Genomic DNA, 23,172 nt, shown 5'->3' with positions numbered 1-23,172 from the left:
CGGCGGGCTGCCCGTCGCTCTCGACGCGGTGCCGTTTCCGCGGCCCTGCGTTCCGCCGGGGCGTGCCGGCCGTACCTGGTTGCTTGTTCCTCTCGTCCCGCTCGGTGCCTGCGTCCTTTTTCCCGCTCTGTTAGGCGGCTGTGGAGCCGCGGAGGGAAGAGGAGCGCAGATCGGGTCCGGGCAGTAGGGGCTGGGCTTGAGAACTTAGAATTCTAGGGCTTAGAATAAAGCGTCCGTGGCGCTGATTGTTGCACGTGGTTCTCTGAGTTCTGCGTGCTGGGAATACGGCTCTATTTGGAGCTGGCTACCGGGAAAGCTTTCAGTTCCGTTTCTTATGGCTGGTGTCCTTTTCAGCCTTGAGGAGAATTTTGTTCAGCATAGATCGTGGGTCACAGTACATAATGGCTGGTGGAGCCTAAAACGTCTTCAAGTCTTAGGGCAAAGGATTTGAGAATGCTGTTTTCCAGAAGTACAGCACGGCATATTGAAGTACATCACTGTCGTATTGTTGAGAATCCTGTTCCTTGGTGATAGCACCTTGTTTCCTCTTTGTGTCTGGTGCAGGCTGTGAACAGGACTACAAATGCTAGAGCTTGTTGGTACAGGATGATCATTACTGATCAGACTGGCTTGCCTTGAATTTGTGTGCTTGTAAGAAATGGAAGCTACTGGATAATGTCCAGCCAATGGGGTGGAGTATCACAGAACCCGATGGCTTCTTGCAGAACTGAAAAGCCATGATGCATATCACAGAACTGTAGGGGTTGGAAGGGACCTCCAGAGATCATCGAGTCCAACCCCCCTGCCAAAGCAGGTTCCCTACAGCAGGTCGCACAGGTAGGCATCCAGGCAGGTCTTGAACATCTCCAGAGAAGGAGACTCCACCACTTCCCTGGGCAGCCTGTTCCAGTGCTCCGTCACCTCACTGTAAAGAAGTTCTTGCGCACATTTGTGCGGAACTTCCTATGCTGCAGTTTCCGGCCGTTTCCCCTTGTCCTGTCTCCATTCACCACTGAAAAGAGTCTGGCCTCGCCATTCTGCCCCCCACACCTTATATATTTATAGACCTGGATCAGGTCCCCTCTCAGTCTACTTTTCTCAAGGCTGAACAGACCCAGTTCACTCAGCCTTTCCTCATAGGAGAGGTGCTCCAGGCCCTTCACCATCTTCGTGGCCCTCCGCTGGACTCTATCCAAGAGATCCCTGTCCTTTTTGTACTGGGGAGCCCAGAACTGGACGCAGTACTCCAGATGAGGCCTCACCAGGGCAGAGTAGAGGGGGAGGATCACCTCCCTCGACCTGCTGGCCACGCTCTTTTTAATGCACCCCAGGATGCCATTGGCCCTCTTGGCCACAAGGGCACACTGCTGGCTCATGGCCAACCTGTCGTCCACCAGGACACCCAGGTCCCTCTCCGCAGAGCTCCCCTCCAGCAGGTCATCCCCCAACCTGTACTGGTGCATGCAATTATTCCTCCCCACATGCAAGACTCTGCACTTGCTTTTGTTAAACCTCATCTGGTTTTTTTCTGCCCAACTCTCCAGCCTGTCCAGGTCTCACTGAATGGCAGCACGGCCTTCAGGCGTGTCAGCCAATCCTCCCAACTTTGTATCATCAGCAAACTTGCTGAGGGTGGCCACTATCCCCTCATCAAGGTCATTGATGAAGATGTTGAACAAGACCGGACCCAGCACAGACCCCTGGGGGACACCGCTGGTTACAGGTCTCCTGCCAGACTCTGCACCGCCAACGACGACCCTCTGTGCTCCGCCAGTCAGCCAGTTCTCAACCCACCTCACTGTCCACTCATCTGTCCCACACTTCATAGAATCATAGAATCACAAGGTTGGAAACAACCTATAAGATCATCCAGTCCAACCGTCTCCTCATCACCATTGCCACCACTAGTACTAAACCATATCACGCAGCACGTCATCCAGACGCCTCTTGAACACTGCCAGGGACGGTGACTCCACCACCTCCCTGGGCAGCCATTCCAGTGCCTGACCACTCTCTGAGAGAAGAAGTTCTTCCTTATGTCCAACCTGAACCTCCTCTGATATAACTTGCGGCCATTGCCCCGTGTCCTGCTCGTTGCCTCGGAGAAGAGGCCAAATCCCTCTTCACCACAACCTCCCTTCAGGAAGTTGTAGAGTGCAATGAGCCTCCTCTTCTCCACACTGAACAATCCCAGCTCCCTCAGCCGCTCCTCATAGGACCTGTGCTCCAGACCCCTCACCAGTTTTGTTGCCCTTCTCTGCACACGCTCCAGGATCTCAACATCTTTCCAGTAGTGAGAGGCCCAAAACTGAACACAGTACTCGAGATGCGGCCTCACCATTGCTGAGTAGATGATCACCTCCCTGCTCCTGCTGGCCACACTATTTCTAATGCAGGCCAGGATGCTGTTGGCCCTCTTGGCCACCTGGGCACACTGTCGGCTCATGTTCAGCCGAGCATCCACCAACACCCCCAGGTCCTTCTCTTCTTCACACTCATCCAGCCACTCACCCCATAGCCTATAACGCTGCATGGGGTTGTTGTGCCCAAAGTGCAGAACTTGACACTTGGTCTTGTTAAACCTCATCCCATTCACCTTAGCCCAGTGGTTCAGCCTGTCTATATCCCTTCCTGAGCTTTGTTATAAGGATATCGTGGGGGACAGTATCAAATGTGTGATATCTGTGCGACCTGGTGTAGGGAACCTGCTTTGGCAGGGGGGTTGGACTCGATGATCTCAGGAGGTCCCTTCCAACCCCTACAGTTCTGTGATTCTGTGATTCTGTGAAATGCCTTGCTGAAATCAAGGTAGACTACATCCACTGCTCTCCCCCCATCCACCCAGCCAGAGACAACATCATAGAAGGCTACCAGGTTGGTCAAGCACGACCTCCCCGTGGTGAACCCGTGCTGACTATTCCTGATAACCTCCTTTTCTTCCAGTTGTCTGGAGATGACATCCAGCACAAGCTGTTCCATCACCTTTCCAGGGACAACTTTATTGTACAACTTAGCTTTAATCTGCTTCTGTGACTGCAGTGAGAGGCAACTGAGTGGATAATATCAAGTCCTAGTAAACTTAATAGGAGTTGTCACTTTTTTGGGCTAGATTTCATTCTTTTATAAACATCTGTTCTGAAGGAAGTTGTTGTAAGTGCTCCAACAGGTAAAAATTTGTTCTACTGTGTTCAGCGGAGTGTCAGTTTTCACTCTGGGGTTTATTTACAAAGTAACATTTGAACAATGAGTCTATCTGATACAATAATGATCTGTCATAGTGTAATCAAAATGGTTTTGAGCAAGTAATTTTTTTTTTAAATGGCATATTGTTTATGAAGAAAATATTGTGTTTTCCAGAACATATGACATCTGTGAAGTACATCCAGGACCGAACTTGAACATGATTATAGGCGCTAATGGAACAGGGAAGTCAAGCATTGTTTGTGCCATCTGTCTGGGACTGGCTGGAAAACCTTCTTTCTTAGGACGGGCTGAAAAGGTGACTCTGAACATTTTTAATTTTCATGTTGAATGTGAACTTGTATGGGAACTGCTGAATCAAGGCCTGAACCTCTGATTGATCACCTGAAGTGAGCAATGAGTCAGCCACAGGAGCACAGGTGAAGGCAACTCACCTGTGCTGCTGGAAGGAGTGGAGCCTGGCTCCACCTCTCCTAGACCCCTTTTAAGAGCTCACTGCCAGTGGGGAAGGATCTCTTTCTGGAGATTCCTCCTTTGGGATTTTATAGTGAGGTTTTATAGTGAGCCCAGGACAAGGGTAAGCCCTCTATCTATTCTTTTTTGGTGTAATAACCTGCTTAGCCAAACTCTGTCATATATTTCTTAATTATAATGTAAATATAAATACATATATATATTCATTGATTATACAGCTCTTCATTATGAGTGTTGTCCAGCAGGGAGGGGAAAGGAATGAATGAACTGTTTTCTTTGATGTGTTCTGTTTTTGTAAAAAATATAAGGTGTTGAAGCTGTAGAATAACTTGGGCCAGAGACAAGGCTGTTACCAAAATGGTTGCCCTATTTAACTGCTGATTGATTTGTCAAAATTAAAAAATGGAAAATACCTGAATTGTAATGCAACCTGAATAAAGAAAATGTCATATCTGAAGATAACTCACTTCTGATTTCCACAGTGTTGCAGAGTGTCACGCATAGAAATAAGATTTTCTTGGTATGTGTAAAGGTGTTTTATAAAGGCTTGGAGCCATTAATCTGGATGACTTTCAGTTTCGCTATTATTATTTTAATTTAGGATTCATCATATTTGCTTCCTCGAGATTATATGGTGACTTTAGAATAGAAAATTTATTTATTTATTGTCAGTTTTTTTTCTTGGCTTTTTTTTTTTTTCCTCTTGCTTTCTGGGCTGTTTCAGTTAAATGAAATACATTTCAGTAGTTCTTTGGAGCACTCAATCTGGTTACGTAAATGTTTGTGCATATTACAGCTCTATCTCAATCTAAGGTAAATAAGGAAATTGCCTACATGGCAGCACTGTGTTGCTGCTTTTATGATTATATACTTTTATACTATTAGTATTAACACGTGCCACTGCCTTTGAGTTTTGTTGCCTTTGTTTACTGAACTTGTTAATCTCTGTGGATCTGCTGGCTGTAATTTCTTCAGTTCTGAAGATTGAAATTGATCAGAAATACAAGTTCTAGTGCTGTTATTTTATGAAAGAGGAAATTAATAGCATCTTCCTTTATTTTTAGCTAATACACAGCCAGAAGAAAAGTAAGGTTTTCAATAATATATACCATTATAGCAAGCCTATAGTACAAATGCATATTTTGGTAAGAGATTACATTTTAAAGCAGTGTTATTTTGCAATAATAATTTCTGTAATTCATTTTCTAGGTTGGTCTCTTTGTAAAGCAGGGGTGTTTGAAAGGTCTAGTGGAAATTGAACTGTAAGTAGTAAAATTATATTTCCTCATGCATTTTTAATTAGTTTATTTTGTCATACACTTTCTTACGTAGCTGTGGAAAAAAGATAATGTACAGAGACCTTCCTCTAAGCTGTAGCTGATGGCTTCTTTTTTCTTTTTCCCCTTCAACATTTTAAGCTTTAAAACATAACTCAACAAATGACAGTGACGGTTGGTCTAAATTTTGCCTCCTGAACCATTTTGCCTTGTCTTTGTGCACAAAGAATATATGTAGAAAAAGATTGATGTATATATAATGTGTTGAGTTTTTGATGGTATGGAGTGCAGAATTGATTCAGTCAGTACTACTGTCATGATATAGTGGTTGGAAGTGACTTAAAAAGGAAAAAGAATGAATGTGGTATAAATTCTAAAACCAGTATTCTGCCTTCACTTGTACCGCTGATGCTGACCTGAGGGATTCTTCTTTGTTCTTACTGGAAATATTATGTACTGAAACAAAACAATGCAAAAACTAGATCTAACTAATTCCTGGCAATACAGTCTTCTGAGTAAGCTTACACAAGATAGAGCAACTAAAACATAATTTGGAGTTAGTCGTGAAATTAGGTCAGTTACTCATGTTTACTGGCAAACAAGTCATAGAAGGCATGCTGCCTGTATTAGTGGTGAACTAAATGTGAACAAAGAGAACCTATCCTAACAGTTCCTCATTGGCTGCTTTGTGGTAGAGATTAACTTGAAACAGCAACAGCAACGTGGTTTTTGTTTGTTTGTTTTTTTTTCGCAATCCTTGGAATGTTTGTCTGCACTGGGTGTAGAACTACTCAACTGATTCCAATCCATAGTTAATTTGTATAAAAATTGGCTGCCCTGACTAAATGGAATGAAATGTGAATTGTGTTAAGAGAAAAAGAACAGGTCTTTGGGAAAAGAAAAAATCCTTTGACTTTTTTGCTCACAGGAGTTGTCAAGTTGGTCATTCTTTGAAGATGTTGTGATGGGTCTGGATTTAGAGTAACTTTCTGTAAGACATTGTGTCTTTTCCAGCATAGATACTAGATTGTTGTATTGTTTGAAAGTCTGAAGAGAAACGTGTAGTATGTTAAGATGTAATGCTATTGCAGTGGTTCAGACTTTGTCTAGTTGGTAGGAAGTAGTTAAAGAGAATGACTAGAGTAGATGAACAGTAACAGACTTGCAGCATTGAAAGAGTCCTTAGGAGATCTGGTTCCCCGCAATAGGTCTGACTGGTAGGCATTGAGATGTGTCTTGAATATCTATGGGGAAGGAAACTCCACAACCTCGCTGCATGACCAGATCCAGTGTTCCACTCCCCCTTACTGTAAAGAAGTTCTGCATGTTTGTATGGGACTTCCTATGTTCAAGCTTTGGGCCTTTCTTCCATATCCTATTGCTACACACCACTGAGAAGAGCCTGATTTCATCCAGTTGCCTCACTGCTGGTTCATGGTCAACTTGTCATCCACCAGGGCCCCCAGATCCTTCTCCACAAAGCTCATCTCCAGCAGGTCATCCCCTAACTCGTACTGATGCATGCAGTTATTTCTCCCAAGGTACAAAACTCTACACTTGTTCTTGTTAAACCTCATCAGATTCCTCCCTGCCCAGCTTTCCAGTATGTCCAGGTCTTGTTGAATGCTAGCACTGCCTTTTGGTGCTCCTGCTTCTCCCAGCTTTATACCATCAGCAAACTTGCTGAGATTGGTCTCTATACCCCTTCATCCAGATCGCTGATGAAAATGTTGAATGAGACTGGACCTAGCACCGACCTACTAATTAGAAGCCTCCAATTAGACTATCCACCACTTCAACCCTCTGAGCTCAGTCAGCCACTTCTTAATCTGTCTCGCTGTCTACTCATCCATCCCATACTTTCTAAGTTTCATAACAGGGATGTTGTGGGAGATGGTGTTAGAATCACAGAATCACCAGGGTTGGAAGGGACCTCAAGGATCATAAATCTCCAATTCCCTGCCACATGAAGGGCTACCAGCCTCCATATTTAATACTAGACCAGGCTGCCCAGGGCCCCATCCAATCTGGCTTTGAACATCTCTAGGGATGGGACATCCACAACCTTTCTGGGCAGCCTGTTCCAGCACCTCACCACTTTCATAGTAAAGAACTTCCCTCTGACATCCAACCTCAGTCTTCCTTCCCTCAACTTAAAACCATTTCCCCTTGTCCTGCAGTTATCCACCCTTTCAAGAGTTTGGTTCCCCTCTTGTTTGTAGGCTCCCTTTAGGTATTGAAAGGCTGCAATGAGGTCACCCCGCAGCCTTCTCTTTTCCAGACTGACCAAGCCCAGCTCCCTCAGCCTGTCTTCATAGGAGAAGTGCTCCAGTCCCCTGATCATCTTCGTGGCTCTCCTCTGGACCCTCTCCAACAGCTCCCTGTCTTTCTTGTACTGGGGGCTCCAGACCTGGACACAGTTCTCCAGATGGGGCCTCACAAGAGCAGAGTAGAGGGGGACAATCACCTCCCTGTCCCTGCTGGCCACCCCTCTTTTGATGGAGCCCAGGATACCATTTGCTTTCTGAGCTGCCAGAGCACACTGCTGGCTCATGTTAAGCTTTTCATCCATCAAGACCCCCAGGTCCTTCTCTGCAGGGCTGCTGTCAAGGACCGCTCCTTCCAGTCTGTGTGGATGCCTGGGATTCCTCCGGCCCAAGTGCAAAACTCTGCACTTTGCTGTGTTGAACCTCATCAGGTTCACCCGAGCCCACCTTTCCAGCCTGTTGAGGTCCCTCTGAATGCCATCCCTTCCTTCCACTGTGTCAACCGCGCCACTCGGCTTGGTGTCCTCAGCAAACTTGCTGAGGGTGCACTCAATTCTGTCATCGATGTCATTGATAAAGATGTTGAAGAACACTGGTCTCAAGACAGACCCCTGGGGGACGCCGCTCGTTACCTCTCCACCTGGACACAGAGCCATTGATGACCACCCTCTGTCTGCAGCCTTTTAACCAGTTTCTTATCCATCGAGTGGTCCACCTATCAAGTCTACATTCCTCCAATTTGGAGATAAGGATGTGGGGGGGACCATGTCAAAGGCCTTGCTCAAGTCCAGGTAAATGATATTGGTCGACTTTCCCTTGTCCACTGATGCCATCACTCCATCAGAGAAGGCCACCAGATTGGTCAGGCATGACCTTCCCCTGGTGAAGCTGTGCTGGTGGTCTTGGATCACACGCTCATTCCTCACGTGATCAAGCATTTCATCCAGGATGATCTGTTCCATGATCTTCCCAGGAGGACCTAGCTGAAGTCATGGTGCTCAACATCCACTGCTCTCTCCCCATCTACCCAGCCAGTGATTACATCGTAGAAGGCTACCAAATTGGTCGAGCATGATTTCCCCTTGGTGGATTCATGTTGATGATGACTCCTGATAACCTTCTTCTTTCCTGGTTGTGTGAAGAGGGTGTCAGAACAAGTTGTTCCATCACCTCATCAGGGATGGAGGTGAGGCTGGCTGGCCTGTAGTTCCCTAGATCTCCTTGCAGAATTTTGAAAACTGGAGTGACATTAAATCCTGTGGTCTTGAGGAACTCCCATTCTCCAAGATCTTCCAAACGTGATAGAGATCAGTTCAGCAGCTATCTCTGCCTGCTCCCTTAGCACACATGGGTGCATCCCACAGGAGATCGTAGATTTGTGTACATTGATTTTTGGCTAGATGCTCTCTGACCATCTCCTCGTCAACTCTAGAGAAGCCTTCCATTTCCTAGACTTTCTCTCTGACCTCTGGGGTCTGGAAGTCCCATGGAGCAGTCTTCGTAGTAAAGACAAGCAAAGCAGGCATGCAGTATCTCCACCTTTTCAGTGTCCCCTGTTGCCAGGGCACCCACGTCATTTAGTAGGGCACCCATGTTTTCCTTAGTCTTCCTTTTACTACTGATGTACTTAAAAACAAACAAACAAAAAAACACAACCTTTTTTGCCGTCCTTTACCTTCTTTGCAGGGTTTAAGTCCTGGTGGGCTTTAGCCTTCCTTGTTGCATTCTTAAGGTCCTGACAGCATTCATATATTCTTCCCAAGTGGACAGGCCCTTTTTCCACATACTGTGGACCTGCTTTCCTTTTTGTTTATCCATGAGTTCGTTGCTCATCCTTCCTGCCGTCTTTCCTTGATTTCTTATTTTTAGGGTTGCACCAAACTGGAGCTTGGAAGGAGTGGTGCTTAAGTGTTAAGAATCTCTCACAGGCCCCTTCTAATGTTTGTGGGGCATCAGGCTGGGTAGGATACCTCCAAGTACATCTTTGAAGAGGTCAGAGTCAGCTCTCCTGAAGTCCAGGGTAGCAGTCCTGCTTTCTGCTTGACTTGACAAGGTCTTCAACTCCACTGGCTCATAATTGCTGCATGCCAAGCTACCCCAAGCCTTCACATCTGCAGCATCCCTTCTTTGGTAGTAAGAACAAGGTCAAGAATCACACCTCTCCTCATCTGCTCCACCACCAACTGCATCAGAAAGTTATCTTCAGCACATTGCAGGAACTTCCTGATTGTGTGCCTGGCTGTGTTGGTTATCCAGCAAATATTAGGGTAATTAAAGGCCTCACCATCTTCCTCCTGGTTTGGTGGCCTGTAGTACAGGATATATTTGTGATGTTTTTGGAGCAGCACCAGAGATACAGTGGGATTAATTCATCATTAAAGTGTTGGATATCATCTGAAACAAAACCTTCTGTAACTGTTGAGTTACTAAATATTCAAGTAATCATAGAAATTTTTAATGTGCTTTTGCATTTTGTAAGCTTTGTGTACTCTCAAAAATCTAAGCTTTTTTTTTTTTTTTTTTTTTTTTACTAATCAGGTTTAAGGTACCTGAGAATATCATTATCACACGTGAGATTCAAGTAATGACCAACACATCAACGTGGCATATCAACAAGAAACTAACAACCCTGAAAACAGTAGAGGAGCAGGTTGCAGCATTAAATATCCAGGTGGATAATTTGTGCCAATTTCTTCCTCAGGTATGAAATATTTTGAAGTACGGAGGATGCATGGTGTGTTATATTTTCAGAGGGCTTTGTAGCTTCTTATTTTTTCATCTTACAGCAATTTCAGCAATTTAATAAGACCATTCAAAAGGTGAGTGGGGGGAGGTACAAATACTAGTATTTGTGGTGTTGAAAGAAGGAAGGGGCTATGTGACCTGTAAAGCTGACTAGCTGGACAGTCTTTACATGCTGTCTTTGTCTTTTGAGACCTAAGGAGAAGTAGCTGATGTTTTTTTCCTTCTATTTTAGTGTGTGTAACAATGCTAGTTGTTGCCTCTTTGTCCTCTCACTACTACTGTAGAGGTGTTCTTAAACACATTAGCAAAGCTGTAGTGAAAGTGTTGTAAGATGTTAAGGTCTAGCACTATCTTTGTGCCCTTATCTGCATGATTCCTTCAGTCATAGAATCACAGAATGGCTTGGGTTGGAAGGGACCTCAAGGATCATTAAGGTTCAACCCCCTGCCATTTGCAGGACTGCCAACCTCCATATCTACAGCTAGATCAGCCTCCCTGGGGCTCCATCCAACCTGGCCCTGAACACCTCCAGGGATGGGGCATCCACAGTCCTGCATCCCTGATTATCCTGTCAATCTCTGCATGTGTTTTTTCTCTCTTTATAACTAGTCACTTCCTCAGAACTGGATTCTGTAGTTGGTAAATGAAGGCAAAAAGTTGTCTGGATTTCTTTCTCCAAAATCCAGAAAGCAGCCTTGTTAAGTGATCTTGCAGTTGCAAGAGAAATTGCTAATAGCCTTTTTTTTTACTTCTGTGGCTCAACAGTTTCTTGGGCATAGGGTCCAAGGTTTAAGGATATTCAGAATCAGTGTTCGTAAGAGTAAAATTTTCCTGACGGGAAATGTCTTCTCTCTTAGGAGCTTGCACACTGCTTTGATACCTGAATCCATGCTCAGGAAGGTTAGAGTTTCTTTGAGATAGTGATGTTCAGAGTTTCTGTGCAGACAGTTCTGTTCCTTTCTAGTTCATGGAGATCTTTATGGATGGTAGTAAAGGGGAACCTTGTCGGAACCTAGCCAGTCTTGCCTATTCATCTCTTCAAGAAGAAGTGTATTCAAGAAGACAGACCAAAAAACATAAATTACCCGAAGTGAACAGTTCCTTCTTCATTCAGAAGAAATGACTGCCAGTTCAAAATTGATGAGCCAACCCTTGTCCTCAGGACCTGTCCTCAGCAGCTGTCCCCAGCTGCTGAAATAACAACTGAGCTAAGGTTTAAACTTAAATTATGCCAGAACAGCTCAGAGAAAACCATGTATGAAGTCTTACAAGCGTAAAGGAAGATTAGGTTGCCTTTCAGTCAGTTAGTTGTCCTGTACTTACCTTTATCTGGACTATTGGATAGATAACTATAAGTTGATGTTTGTGAGAAGTGGAATTGCTGTATTTAAATCCAGTATTACTGTACTATTTTAACTATTGCTGTATTTGTATTGTTTTTTTTGTTATTATTTCATAGGACAAAGTTGGAGAATTTGCAAGAATGAGTAAGATTGAATTACTTGAAGCCACTGAAAAATCCATTGGTCCGCCAGAAATGTATCAATTTCACTGTAAACTGAAAAACTTAAAAGAAAAAGAAAGAGAACTAGAGGTAAACTTGTATATTGTATAGACAGATATGAATGGCTGTAGGGAAAGTCACGTTATAAAATTTAACGTGAGGTCTTGGAGATTTTTTTTTTACAGGTTGTTGTTCATTTACCAAGTCTGTAGTAGGTACATTTTACCCAGCAGTGCACATCTTTCACATCTTACTTACTCTCAAGCTTGAAAGCACTAAAACACATAAAGGTAACTATTCTGAACATAGAGGTGAGGGGATGCCTGCTGTGATCTCCTCATGGTTTTTCTGGGGTCCTTGAAGGACTGACTGCTTTCTGGACATACCTTTTATGCCGTTTTAGGAGCCATGAGCTGGGAAGAGACGTTCATTTGTTTTAATCTTGATTTCCATGATTTGTGGATAAGATTGTTACCTCTTAGTCCTTTTTTCCTGCCTTAAAATTTTAACAAACGAAAAGGGTTAGCATATGTGATACAGTGCAAGCTTGTCCTTTTGTTAGCATGCAGGGTCTTTCTCTGACACTCATCTGTGCTGTGAATTTCCCAGATATCAAGTTTTCTAATTTTTACAGAAATAATGTGTTACTCAGTGCTGAGAATGGTATCTTGGAATGATATGTTCTGGAAAGTGGCTGTTGTTGTCAGTACAGGTGGTTCTCCTAATCTTTAGTTCCATTCCTAAAGTTTATGCACACACATGTGCACTTCCATTCATACACAGTGCTTCAAAATAACAATCTTAGTATTTCTGTTATTAATCTCCGTGAGATCTTTCAGAAGTATTTTCACTACTTGTGTTTAGCAGAATCAGCCTGTAGGGATGAAATGCATCAGGAAACTTCAATAAATTTTAAAAGGTTTTCTTCAGTTTTAACTTACATTTGTTTTCACAGGAAGCATTTAATGAAGTTACTTGAAAAAGCTGCACAACTATTCCGGTTGTATTCTTTCCCTATAATTACTGCTATACTAAATTGTCCTCTACTGTTAAATTTTGGCATAGTTAATGTTCAGGTGAGGTATAGATGACTTCTGAAATGTTTTTTGCATGGAGTAGATGCTACAAAATATGAAAATGTGTGTTCTTGCAGAATGTGTGCAAAGACAAAGTCAACTCTTTGGAAAAAATGAAACAGCGGGCTGAACGATACAAACAGGATGTTGATAGATACCATGAATGCAAGCGCCATCTAGACCTAATTGACATGCTTCAGAGAAAAAGACCTTGGGTGGTACGTTTTCATTTTATACTTAGTGATTCTCTTACCTGCCATAGTTTTTCTAATACTGCAATGCTAGAACTGTGCTGTGTTAAAGGAATTAGTGTTAGATTAGGTTACAGCAGCTTTCTTGAAATGTTTTTTGTATGTATAGAAATAGGTATAGTGAAAAAGAAATAGCCTGAATAGGTTTTTTTTTATTAATCATGTATGTTTACAAATAGATTAAATAACTAAGTGGAAGTGATGACTGTGGTAGTATCACACCGATGGGCAGCTAAGCTTGGTCACAACATTGTTGAATTTCCCCCTCAGAAGAATTAAGGTAAAGACAAAGATTGCTCAACAGGTACTGGCAAAACAGGCTCAGCATAAGGGAGTTTCACATAATGTACTGCCTACTGCTAACAGACTACAGCAGTGAGAAGCTAAAAGCAAAACCAAAACCGGCTTTTCAGCCCCTCCTCCGAGCAGCACAAAGGAATGTGGAGTGGGGGCTTGTAACTCTTCATCTCTGCTGTCACATTCTCTGTGGTCACTCCCTTCCCCTGTTCACATGGGGTCTGTCCCATGGAATGCCATCCTTCCCAAACTAATCCTTTCTGGGCTTCCCACAGGATGCAGCTCTCCAAGTGCTGCTCCAGCATGGCTCCCTACTATGGGGCCCACCTTTTAGGACTGTACTGCAACACCACAAGTCCCCATGTGCACCAGCTTCCCTGTATCTCCTGCTCTACCATGGGCAGTAGCTCCATACCCCTGGGGCCTGCTTCTTCTGGGGCTCTTCCTATGCTGCAGCCTCCTTCAGGCCACATTCACTGCTGTACTGTGGGCTCCTTCACAGTCTGCATGTGGAGATCTGCACCACCCTGCAGAGGGACAGCCTGCTGCTCCTGGATCTCTCCTGGACAGCCTGCTGGTCCATGGACCTCTCCTGAGCTGCTGGAAACTTATGTTCCACACCTGGTGTACCTCCTGCCCTCCTTGTGCACTGACGTTGGAGGTTGTATGTCTGTTTCTCCCATAGTTTTTTACTCCTTTTCCCCCAGCTGCTGTTGCATGGCAGTTTTTTGCCTTTCTTCAGTCTGCTCTCTCTGAGACACACCCAGTGTTGGTCATGGCTCAGCTCTGGCCAGTAGTGGGTCCCTTTTGGAGCAGCTGGAGCTGGCTCCGCTCTGGGCTCTGCACACAGAGGCCACCACTACAGTTCCCACCTACCAAGCGTTGCCATGTAAGTGCCATCCAGTGGTAGATAATGCAGAGTTAGTTCTTACAGATGGAGCTTGTATTCTATTCTTCTGTTTTGTTTCAAAGCTTAGAGTAATAAGGGCATATGCAGTGGACCAGAGGCTTTCTTCGTGCCTGTCAAATCCAGCTCACTTTTTTCCTCCTCTGTTATCTTCCTTGTGTGTATCTCTTCCTTCTCCTTTTCTCCTCTGAGTATCTCTTTTTCTCTTGTAAACATATAACAATCATTGGACCACGTTTTTTTTTTTTTAATTTATTTTTTCCAGATGATGTAATATGAAAAAATAAACTAGTTTCTAATAATGACTCAACCTTAACTTCTTTCCCAAAATTCCCAGTTTCTTAGTAGTAGCATTTTTTTTATAGTTGCACTGCTTTCCATTTTTTCTCTGGAATGCTTCTTGCACATAGGTTGGATGCCCTATATATTGACTTCTTTGACATTTGTAGTTGAAGGTGGAAACTTTTTGTGTTTTTTTTTTTTGTTGTTGTTGTTGTTTTTTTCCATGTCTGCTTTGTGAAGTTTTCTTTCTCTCTCTCTCTCTCTTTCCCCTGCCTTATTTGTGTTTACTGCAATGTTATATGGTACTAGCTCTAATCTAGTTGTTCCATCCTTTTCTTTCTCCTAAAGTTTTCTGTGGTTATTTGCTTCGTAGCTTAAGAACTTCAGCCTAATTAATGCTCCAAATGTAGATGGACTAAATAATTACCTTTTTTGCGTTTATCCTGGATGAATTTAGAGGAAGAGTTATTTCAAGCAGATTTCTTCTGCTATTATCTGTCACCTGAGAACCATTAAATGTGCATGTTGCTCATTGAAGATGAGATGATCTCTGTATCTTTTGGTCATAGTGATCAATAACAGGAGGATTATGAGAGTAGTCATCCTAGCTGTAGCCTATGAAAGAGATATTTCTCTTAAAACTTTTGTTCAGTTACATGAAATGTTGAAGCATTGTTAGAATGGAAGAACAAAAATCTTTATTACTTGCAACTCCTCCAAGGAATATGAAACTGTTCGTCAGCAACATGAGGATGTAAAACAAAGGAGAGACCAGGCCAAGGAAGAACTGAAGAATCTGAAGGAAATGCAATCTCCACTGACAAAAAAAATCCGAGAACTTGAAGAATCTTATAATAGTCTGAATATGAAGATCAGAAATATGGTAAGTATTTTAAGATCTCAGTTAAAGTATTCAGGTGTCCTTTGTTCAGCTTTGTAAAGTGTAAAAAAGTAGAATCTTTCTTCCTAGTGTGCCATAATGTTTTAGAATAATTTTTTGAAGTGCTCTTGGTGTTGGTTCTACCTTTTGAACATCTGTTCCTATAAAGCAGTAAAGTGTAAGGAATGCATTTTGTAAGAAACCTTAAGCATCCACTCTGAAAGTCCACTCTTGGCATTACGAGAACAGGTATTTTTCCTTCAGAATCTTCAGGGATATTGTGCTTCCCTAAGATATTAAATCTGATGTGTGTTTTCAGCTGATCTATACTTTACTTGTGGATGTTCTTTATATCTTCTAAAAATGTACCCAGTTTGGTGGAAAATTTAGGCCAAATTCCTGGTCTAACAGCTTTTCTCTAGTGTTTAGCCTTCATTGCATAAGTAGGGTATAATATTTTTAGTAGACAGTAGTTCTTCCGCTAGTTGTGATATTGTTATGCAGAGAATTTAAATGGCTGGCCTGCCTATGCTTTACATCAGTGTCTAGTTTTTGGGTAGCTTTTCTTTTTAGGGATCAGGAAAATTGCAATTTTTATACTACAAATAGTAAGGTAGTTATTCACAGCAGGACTTAACTATCAAGTACCCAGTCAGTCTGCAGACGTGATTATATGTGTAGGCAGTAAGAATTTTTAATAGCTAACCAAAGTTAACTAGTAATATGAGACTGTTCGCTGCAGTTGTATTTGAAGGTGACTGATCAGATCAAAGACTTGTAAAGGCACCTATGGCACCTTCTGTAATGAAGCACACATAGAGTCAGAGTCTGAAACTTCAGTGGCATTTCACAGAAAAGCAGAATTTTAGGTGTTGGAAGGGACTGCTGGGGATCATCTATTCCAACTGACTGCTAAAGTAGGTTCCATCGAGTGTTGCACACTTTCTGGTGGGTTTTGAATATCTCCAGAAAAGGAGACTCCAACACCTCTGTAGGCAGCTTGTTCCAGTGCTCTGTCACAGTCAAAGTAAAGATGTTCTTCCTCATGTTTGAATGAAACTTTCTGTGCCCGCTGCCGCTATTCCTGTCCCTGGGTACCACTGAAATGAACCTAACCCCATCACTTGTCTCCTGCACTTTAGATAATTGTAGGCACTGATGTGATCCCTTCTCAATCTTCTCAAGGCTGAAGTCCCAGATCTCTCTTCTTTTCCTTGTATGGAGGATGCTCCAGGCCCCTCACTATCTCTCTGGCTTTCTGCTGGACCCTCTAGAAGGTTGCTGCCTTTGTTGAACTGGGGAGCCCAGAACTAGATCCGGTACTGAAGGTGTGCCTTCACCACAACAGAGTAGAGGGTGAGGATCACCTGCCTTGGACCTGCTGGCCACACTCTTTGTAATGCACGCTAGAATGCCATTGGCCCCTTCTTGGCTGCAAGGGCATGCTGCTGGCTTATGGGCAACTTATCGTCCAGCAGGGCCCCTAAGTCCTTTGCAGAGCTCCTTTCTAGAAGGTCATGTTAGCACCTAACCTGTTCTGACACATGCAGCCATTCTTCTTTAGGTGTAGGAGTTTATACTTGCTCATATTCAACCTCATCAGGTTGTTGTTGGTGGTGGTAGTGTGTGTGTGTGTGTGTGTGTGTGTGTGTGTGTGTGTGTGTGTGTGTGTGTGTGTGTGTGTGTTGTTTTTGTTGTGGGATTTTTTGTTTGTAATTTTTTTTTATGAGTAAGTGCTTTTTCTTAGGGGAAATTTAACAGTTGGTAATCATGATTATTTTTATTACACTGTAAGGACTTAAATTCCTGTGAAGTGATAAGCTTTGTTTTTGTGGCCTGCTTTTATCTTGCTATGCTTTAGTCACGTTTATATTAATATTTTTAATTAAATGTTATGCTGATCTGTTTAAAACTAGAAGGAATTTTGCTGCAAACCATTGCTGCCAAAATTTGTAAAAATATTGGTCTCTTCCCATTAGAAGTTAGGTTCCATATCAGAAACCTATGACAAAATAGCGAGCCTTTCAGTTTTAACTTGAAGAGAGCATACTTACTATAGGCTCTTTGCTGCAGAACTATGTAAGTAAAGCTGGGGAGATGTGCTTCCTAATTGGCTTACACCCTTTTATGACTAACTCTTAAGTAGATTTGTTTCAGTGCTGTATCTGAACTTGTGAAGTATCAAACTCTAAACATTTACAAGGTTAGCTTTATGCTGAAGTGGTATTCTGTTTGGATTTGGAGAATAAATTACGTGTTTTTGTTTTTCAGTATTCTAGAAGCCAAAAAGTTGTGAAGAAGGAAAGATGTGACATTTGCAATAAGCAATTCATTGGAGTTTTACTGAGATGTTCTAGTAGTGCTTTTCAGTGCTTACTTTCCAGTATTTTGACTGTGTTGTAGTACTCTATATATCATTATGATACAGCATTTCCACAACCAGAATTTTCCCTGATGTTGAATGGTGCACCCAAGTCTAACTTGGATGATTAGCATGCCATCTTCAGAGCCCCTGCAGAGTCCTAGATTGTGCTGAGAGGCACAATAGAGGGAAATCTACTGTATGTCTAGTTATGCCTTCAACATCAGTATGACAACAGACAAGTTAACAAGAGGTTTCATTTAACTGTGTAACTTCCTATCATATTGTTCAATTAAGAGATACCCTTGAGATAAATAGCTGCCCATTAATGCAGGTAGACTTTATTTGACATTATTAGAAGTTACGTTAAAGTTATGCACATACTCCTTGGACTTCTGCACCAGTAGGTCTTTCTAGTCTGTTGAAACTCCCACATACCTTTTTTGTTTGTTTGTGGAAATAAGTTCATTGGAAGTATGCTCTTTGTTGCTGTGCTGTCAGGAGGTAATTTCAGAGATAATTATGCTGTAAACCAGGATGAGTTGATTAGTGAATAATTTTTATTATAAAACCAGTATAACTTCAATTTTGCCTGAATTTTTTTTTTTTTTTTTTTTTTTTTTTAAACAAACTTTCAGATGGGCATTAGGAGAAAGCAGTTTAACATCTGAAGTTTTCCCTGTTTTGGACACAGACCTGTAGGGAGCTTGATGGTTTTTAGGCCCTTTGGTTGAGGCTTATATGTTACCAAATACTTGTAATCCTTACTGGTTGTGGAGAGGTTATTCTTGGCTTGAGAATATATGATAACAGAGATAAACTGCCTTGTTGTTATGTGTTGCTTGCATTTTGTTGGCAAAAAGCCAGGCCCAGCATTATAAATTTTGCCTGGAAGGAGGGGTGTAAAAGTAAAGGGAGTTAAACTTTGGAAGAAATTACTGTACCTGGAGAGAATGGCTATTTCTGTTGTCACTGTGTTAGCACCTTGCAATAAATTGGTTAGATTGAAAAATGAGTCACACTGTCTGCTTTGGGCTTATGAGACGTGTGGGTTCTGAAGAAAATTGCATCCTCCCATTTTGAATGAAAATGATGATAAAATTGGGAGAATACTGGAATAGTTTTGGCACCAATTGCTTTGCGATTTTTGACAATATTTGATACTACAAAGCGAAGTGTTATGGTTGTACCATGAAAACTATAAACACGAGTACAGTTGTTAATCTGTTCTATTAAGTCAGTATATATAAATGTGACAACTGAAATTATAATGATGACTAAAAATTTAATATATTATATTGTTCCTTGAATAATGCTCAGAGTTTTAGGGGCTTCAGAATTGTTTTATTATGTTTTATGTTTTCTTATCAGTTTCCTGAAAGAGGTATTCATCTTCAGAGTGATACTTGAGATCTTTAGAGAGAGCATTGTGGAATCAGAACTGTACTGTAGTGAATTCCTACTATAAGGTGTGTTGTTCCATCTTGCCTCCATGCAAACAGCAGCAGAGTCAGGGCCTCTAAGTTGTGTGACCTTTTAGCTTGTAAGAGGCGGAAGATTCTGCACAATTATCCCTATGTGCTCTCTATTGAAGCTTTCCAGTGTGACTTGAATTGTAGGAGGATATTCCTTCCAGTGGGAATGCTGTGATTATGCCTGCACTGTAATTTACTCAGGCTTTCTCTCCTGCCTTACTCATTCAGGGAAGAAGATAAATATGTAGTGAAAGTGTAACGTGTGTGATTATAATGCCATTTGTTTTTTTTTAATATGACTTGCAATTAGTAGCTTTTTCAGAATACTTTTGAAAAAGTGATAATGTTTTAAACCTGTTAATTTTAGTGACAACTGAAGTTATGTAATATGACAGTGAGACACTGTAAGAAGTCTGAAGGTTGACACGCTTATTTCTTTCCCTCTTGTTATGCTTCCCAGGTAGCATTTTGAGACAAAAAGATTATGGGCCTTCTCCTACTCTTTTTGTTTAAAAAAAAAAAAAGTTAACAGATGCAATTTGGTGTGCGGGAAGTTCTGGTAAGGTATTGAGAAGAGTGTAATTACCACGTGGGCTTTTTAATACTGAAAGAGACTGTCCAAAGAAGTAATGGGGTCTATCACTGGAGGCTTTCAGGACTCAGGCAAGTGTCTTCATAACCTGACGAAATACTACCATCCTGACTAGATGACTTCCAGAAGTTTCTACTAACCTAAATTGTTCTAATGCTCTGGTGACAGTGGTGCCTACATCAGCACCGGACAGAATTCACTCCAGAGTACGGGTGGAGTTAGTGGAAGTTGTAGCTGGACCTCCCTCAATGATTTACCAGAGGATTCTTAGGAATCTGGGGAGGTTCCCTCTGACTGGAAGCTATACCCATTTACTACATAAATACATCTAGGAAACTGTTTGTTTGTCTAACGTTTGCACCTGGTGAAGTTGTGGAGTGCCATTAAAAGGCACTTAAATAACAAAGTAATTATCAGATGTAGTCAGCCTAGGCTCATGAAGGGAAAGTCCTGGCTTAAAAATGTGATCCCCTCTATAGTAATATCACCCGGCTAGTGAATGAAAGGATGGGAGATGAGATTGGGGGGGGGGGGGGGGGGGGGCGAGCAGCAGGCAAGTAGCGGAGGCAGTCGCGGAGCCAATCCTAGAGGAAGCAGCAGCGCTCAGGCAGCGGGCCCAGGGGAGTATGTCAACATGCAGGCATCACTTCGTGAGGAATCTGATAGTCAGGAATCCTCTGTTCTTCTTCATAAGGAATCTGTTGTCAGAAATCCTATCCCCATGGTTTTCAGTTCCTCTTTTATCCTCCTTGTTCTCCTGCCTAGGTGACAAGGGTGGGCCTTGAGCAAGAGTCATTGAGTACTCCCTGAAATGGCCATCATCCTGAGATAGGTCCACACAAAGGAGCACTTCACAGCTATTTAGCTGCAGCTCATCTCTCTCTCCTTGCCCCTGGCCTTGTCCATCTGTGTCCCCCCCCCCCCCGACAAAGGATTTCACAGCCCTTGCCCAGGACTTGTCCATCAAAGTTCTCCAGAGAAAGGATTTCACAGCCTTTGCTCAGGACTTGCCTGGACTTGTTCATGTGTCCCCAGCAAGCTTTGAGACAATGACATAAAAAAATAATCTCTTACAGGGAGTGACTGTAATCTTGCAGTATTTTAGTAAAATCTTGGGTATTGTCATTTATGGCATCCTTTAGAGCAGATTGGAGCACCTGGATTAGAGTGTGCCAGACAGAAGTACGTAAGTGTCTGGAGGGCAACCCAGCAGAAGGGCATCTGTGCTGACATGAGCCAGTAGTGTAGCCTTATAGTCAAGAAAGCAAAACACATTTTGGGGTGCCTTAAACACAGCATTGCCAGCTGGTTAAAAGAGATGATTCTGCTGCATGGATGTGGCCTCACGTTGAGGTACTGTGTCCAGTTCTGGGCTCTGTAATGTAAAAAAGGTCCTTAAAAGCCTCCGGAGGACACCAAAGCTGGTAAAAGACCTGGAAGGCATGACCTATAATGAATTCAGGTGTCCAGTCTTGAGAAGAGGAAGCTGAAAGGTGACATCGGTGGCATCATGACTTGCTGCAGCTGCCTAAATGGGAGAAGCAGGGGAAGGTGCCAGGCTCTGCCCCTGGGAATTCCTTGGAGATAGGATGCACAGGAATGACACAAAGCTGTGCTAGGAGAGATTCGGATTAGACATTAGGAAAATGTCTCTTTACCATGAGAGTGGTCAAACTTTAGAATGGGGTTCCTAAAAAGGTGATTGATGCCACAGGCCTGTCAGTCTTCAATGAGGGCGTTGGAATAATGTCCTCCTTAACTTCCTTTAACTTCTGCTTAGCTCTGAAGTGGTAAGGCACTTGTACTTGACAATAGTTTTGGGTCCCTTACAACTGTTTTGTCTTGTCCTGTCCATTAGTCAGCAATTTGTAATGCTGGTTTTGTAGGCTATGTCATTAGTATGGCGGACTTCAGAGTCAGGATGACTTTGACAAACTGTTTTGGCTGTCCTGAGCTTGTAACTGAAGCCTTTCCTGCTCTTTTAAGATTTGGTTCAAAGTGTAAACTTTCCTTCATAAAGTCACATCCTTGAACAGCAAGAACTGGACTATTTTTCTAAATCGAATGTTACACTTTTTAAGTCAAAGGTGGAATTTTTTAGGTTGAGAGGCTTCTTCTGTCATGCCTGAATTTGTAGATTGTATCAGATTCTGCATAGTTAGGAACAGATTATATGCCAATACTCAGTTCTGTACAAATTGCTGGAAGTATAGATGTTTCAGATATAAGTTAGAATAAGAAACTGGTGAGTTTGCCTTTCTCAGTCATATACATTCGCTTTTAGTTCTGTTTTCAAAAATGAATCAAATTCAAAAGAATATTGTATTTATACATAATTAAGCATTCTACTTTTTTATTACTATCTAATTTAAATATCTTCTATGCAGGCTGATGAAATCAAAGATGTTTCTCAAAAATATAAAGAAAAGCAGGATGCACTGGAGATGAAAGATAAGCAAGTAAGAGTCTTGATGTTTGTCACTGTAATTGTGGTGGTTTTTTTGCTTATTTATTAATCCATTAGTGGCTATGGTACATGCTGTATTCAGGTAGAATGCTAGTCCTTAAATATAGCAGTAAAACACATCTGAGGATCAGACATCTATTAGTCAGTATTTGTAACTATTTAACAGGTGTATGCTACATAAAGTCAGTTAGTTCAATCTAAAAGCTTTCAGAATGGATTGTGTATATGTTTATATATGCGTTACAGGTTATTCTTGAGAAGCTACAGCCTCTGTAATACAGTAGTGCACACAGCATTAAACAGTCCCTCAAGTGTACATTATGAGAGTCTAGGGTTATTCTCTCTTTAACTAAGTACATCAAGAGGAAGCAAATATCTTTTGTAAAGGGGAATTACTATTCTTCATTTAAGTGCTCAGGCATCGACTGTGTAGTTCAAGTTGCACATTGTAGTTCAAGTTTCGTGCTGTAGGCTTTATGCTATCTAGGCTTACTTTCAGATATGTTAAGGAAGATGTTATGCTTTAAACTTCCATTTGTGTAGAATTAAAGAGACTTTAAAAAAAATTATTAAGAGTTTTTATTTTAGCTTTGCTCAAGTATTTCCATGTATTAATAAAATCTTATCAGCTTTTAAACTGCCATAGGGCTACTGGAACTAGAATGTATTCTTACAGTTTAAATGTGTGGTTACATCTGTATTTAATAACTATCTCACTGGTAGATGAGTTATTTGTCATACTATTTGTCATATTTGTATACTGAGTTCCCTTAATGTTGAAAATATTCAAAATTCTTAGATTTCAGAAATTAATCAAGCTCTCAGGATGAAAAAAGATGAAGAAGCGGACAGGAAAAAGAAAATACTAAATGCTTACAAGATGATAGATGAATGGAACAATGAGCTTAATACAGTGACAGACTGTGAGAATCTTCAGCCACAAATTGATACTGTTAACAATGAGCTGAAACATGTACAGGAAGAAAGGGCAAATATTGACAGTGACATTGGTGATGTAACAACAGAGAAAAGAAACCAAGAGAGGGAAAATGAAAGTAAGTGATATGCTGTTATTTTTTTTTTTTCTTATGATGTATTTTAGGGATTTTAAAGAC

At 41.9% G+C, this 23,172-nt stretch overlaps 1 protein-coding gene across 1 annotated transcript in view; it reads left to right on the top strand.

The window, feature by feature from the left end:
• Nucleotides 1-23,172, top strand: part of SMC5 (structural maintenance of chromosomes 5) — a gene marked incomplete at both ends in the record, with an annotated part of 67,148 nt that overhangs the window by 390 nt on the left and 43,586 nt on the right. The window contains 8 exons of the mRNA XM_079549013.1: nt 3,358-3,499; nt 4,885-4,937; nt 9,758-9,920; nt 11,424-11,558; nt 12,622-12,762; nt 15,003-15,164; nt 21,978-22,049; nt 22,857-23,112. Of these exons, the coding sequence (XP_079405139.1) occupies nt 3,358-3,499; nt 4,885-4,937; nt 9,758-9,920; nt 11,424-11,558; nt 12,622-12,762; nt 15,003-15,164; nt 21,978-22,049; nt 22,857-23,112 (1,124 nt within the window). The remainder of the gene's footprint in view (nt 1-3,357; nt 3,500-4,884; nt 4,938-9,757; nt 9,921-11,423; nt 11,559-12,621; nt 12,763-15,002; nt 15,165-21,977; nt 22,050-22,856; nt 23,113-23,172) is intronic.

This window comes from Tetrao urogallus (genome assembly GCF_951394365.1).
Source record: "Tetrao urogallus genome assembly, chromosome: Z".
In the NCBI taxonomy this organism is placed as follows: domain Eukaryota; kingdom Metazoa; phylum Chordata; class Aves; order Galliformes; family Phasianidae; genus Tetrao; species Tetrao urogallus.
This window is presented reverse-complemented; position numbering and strand designations above follow the sequence as displayed.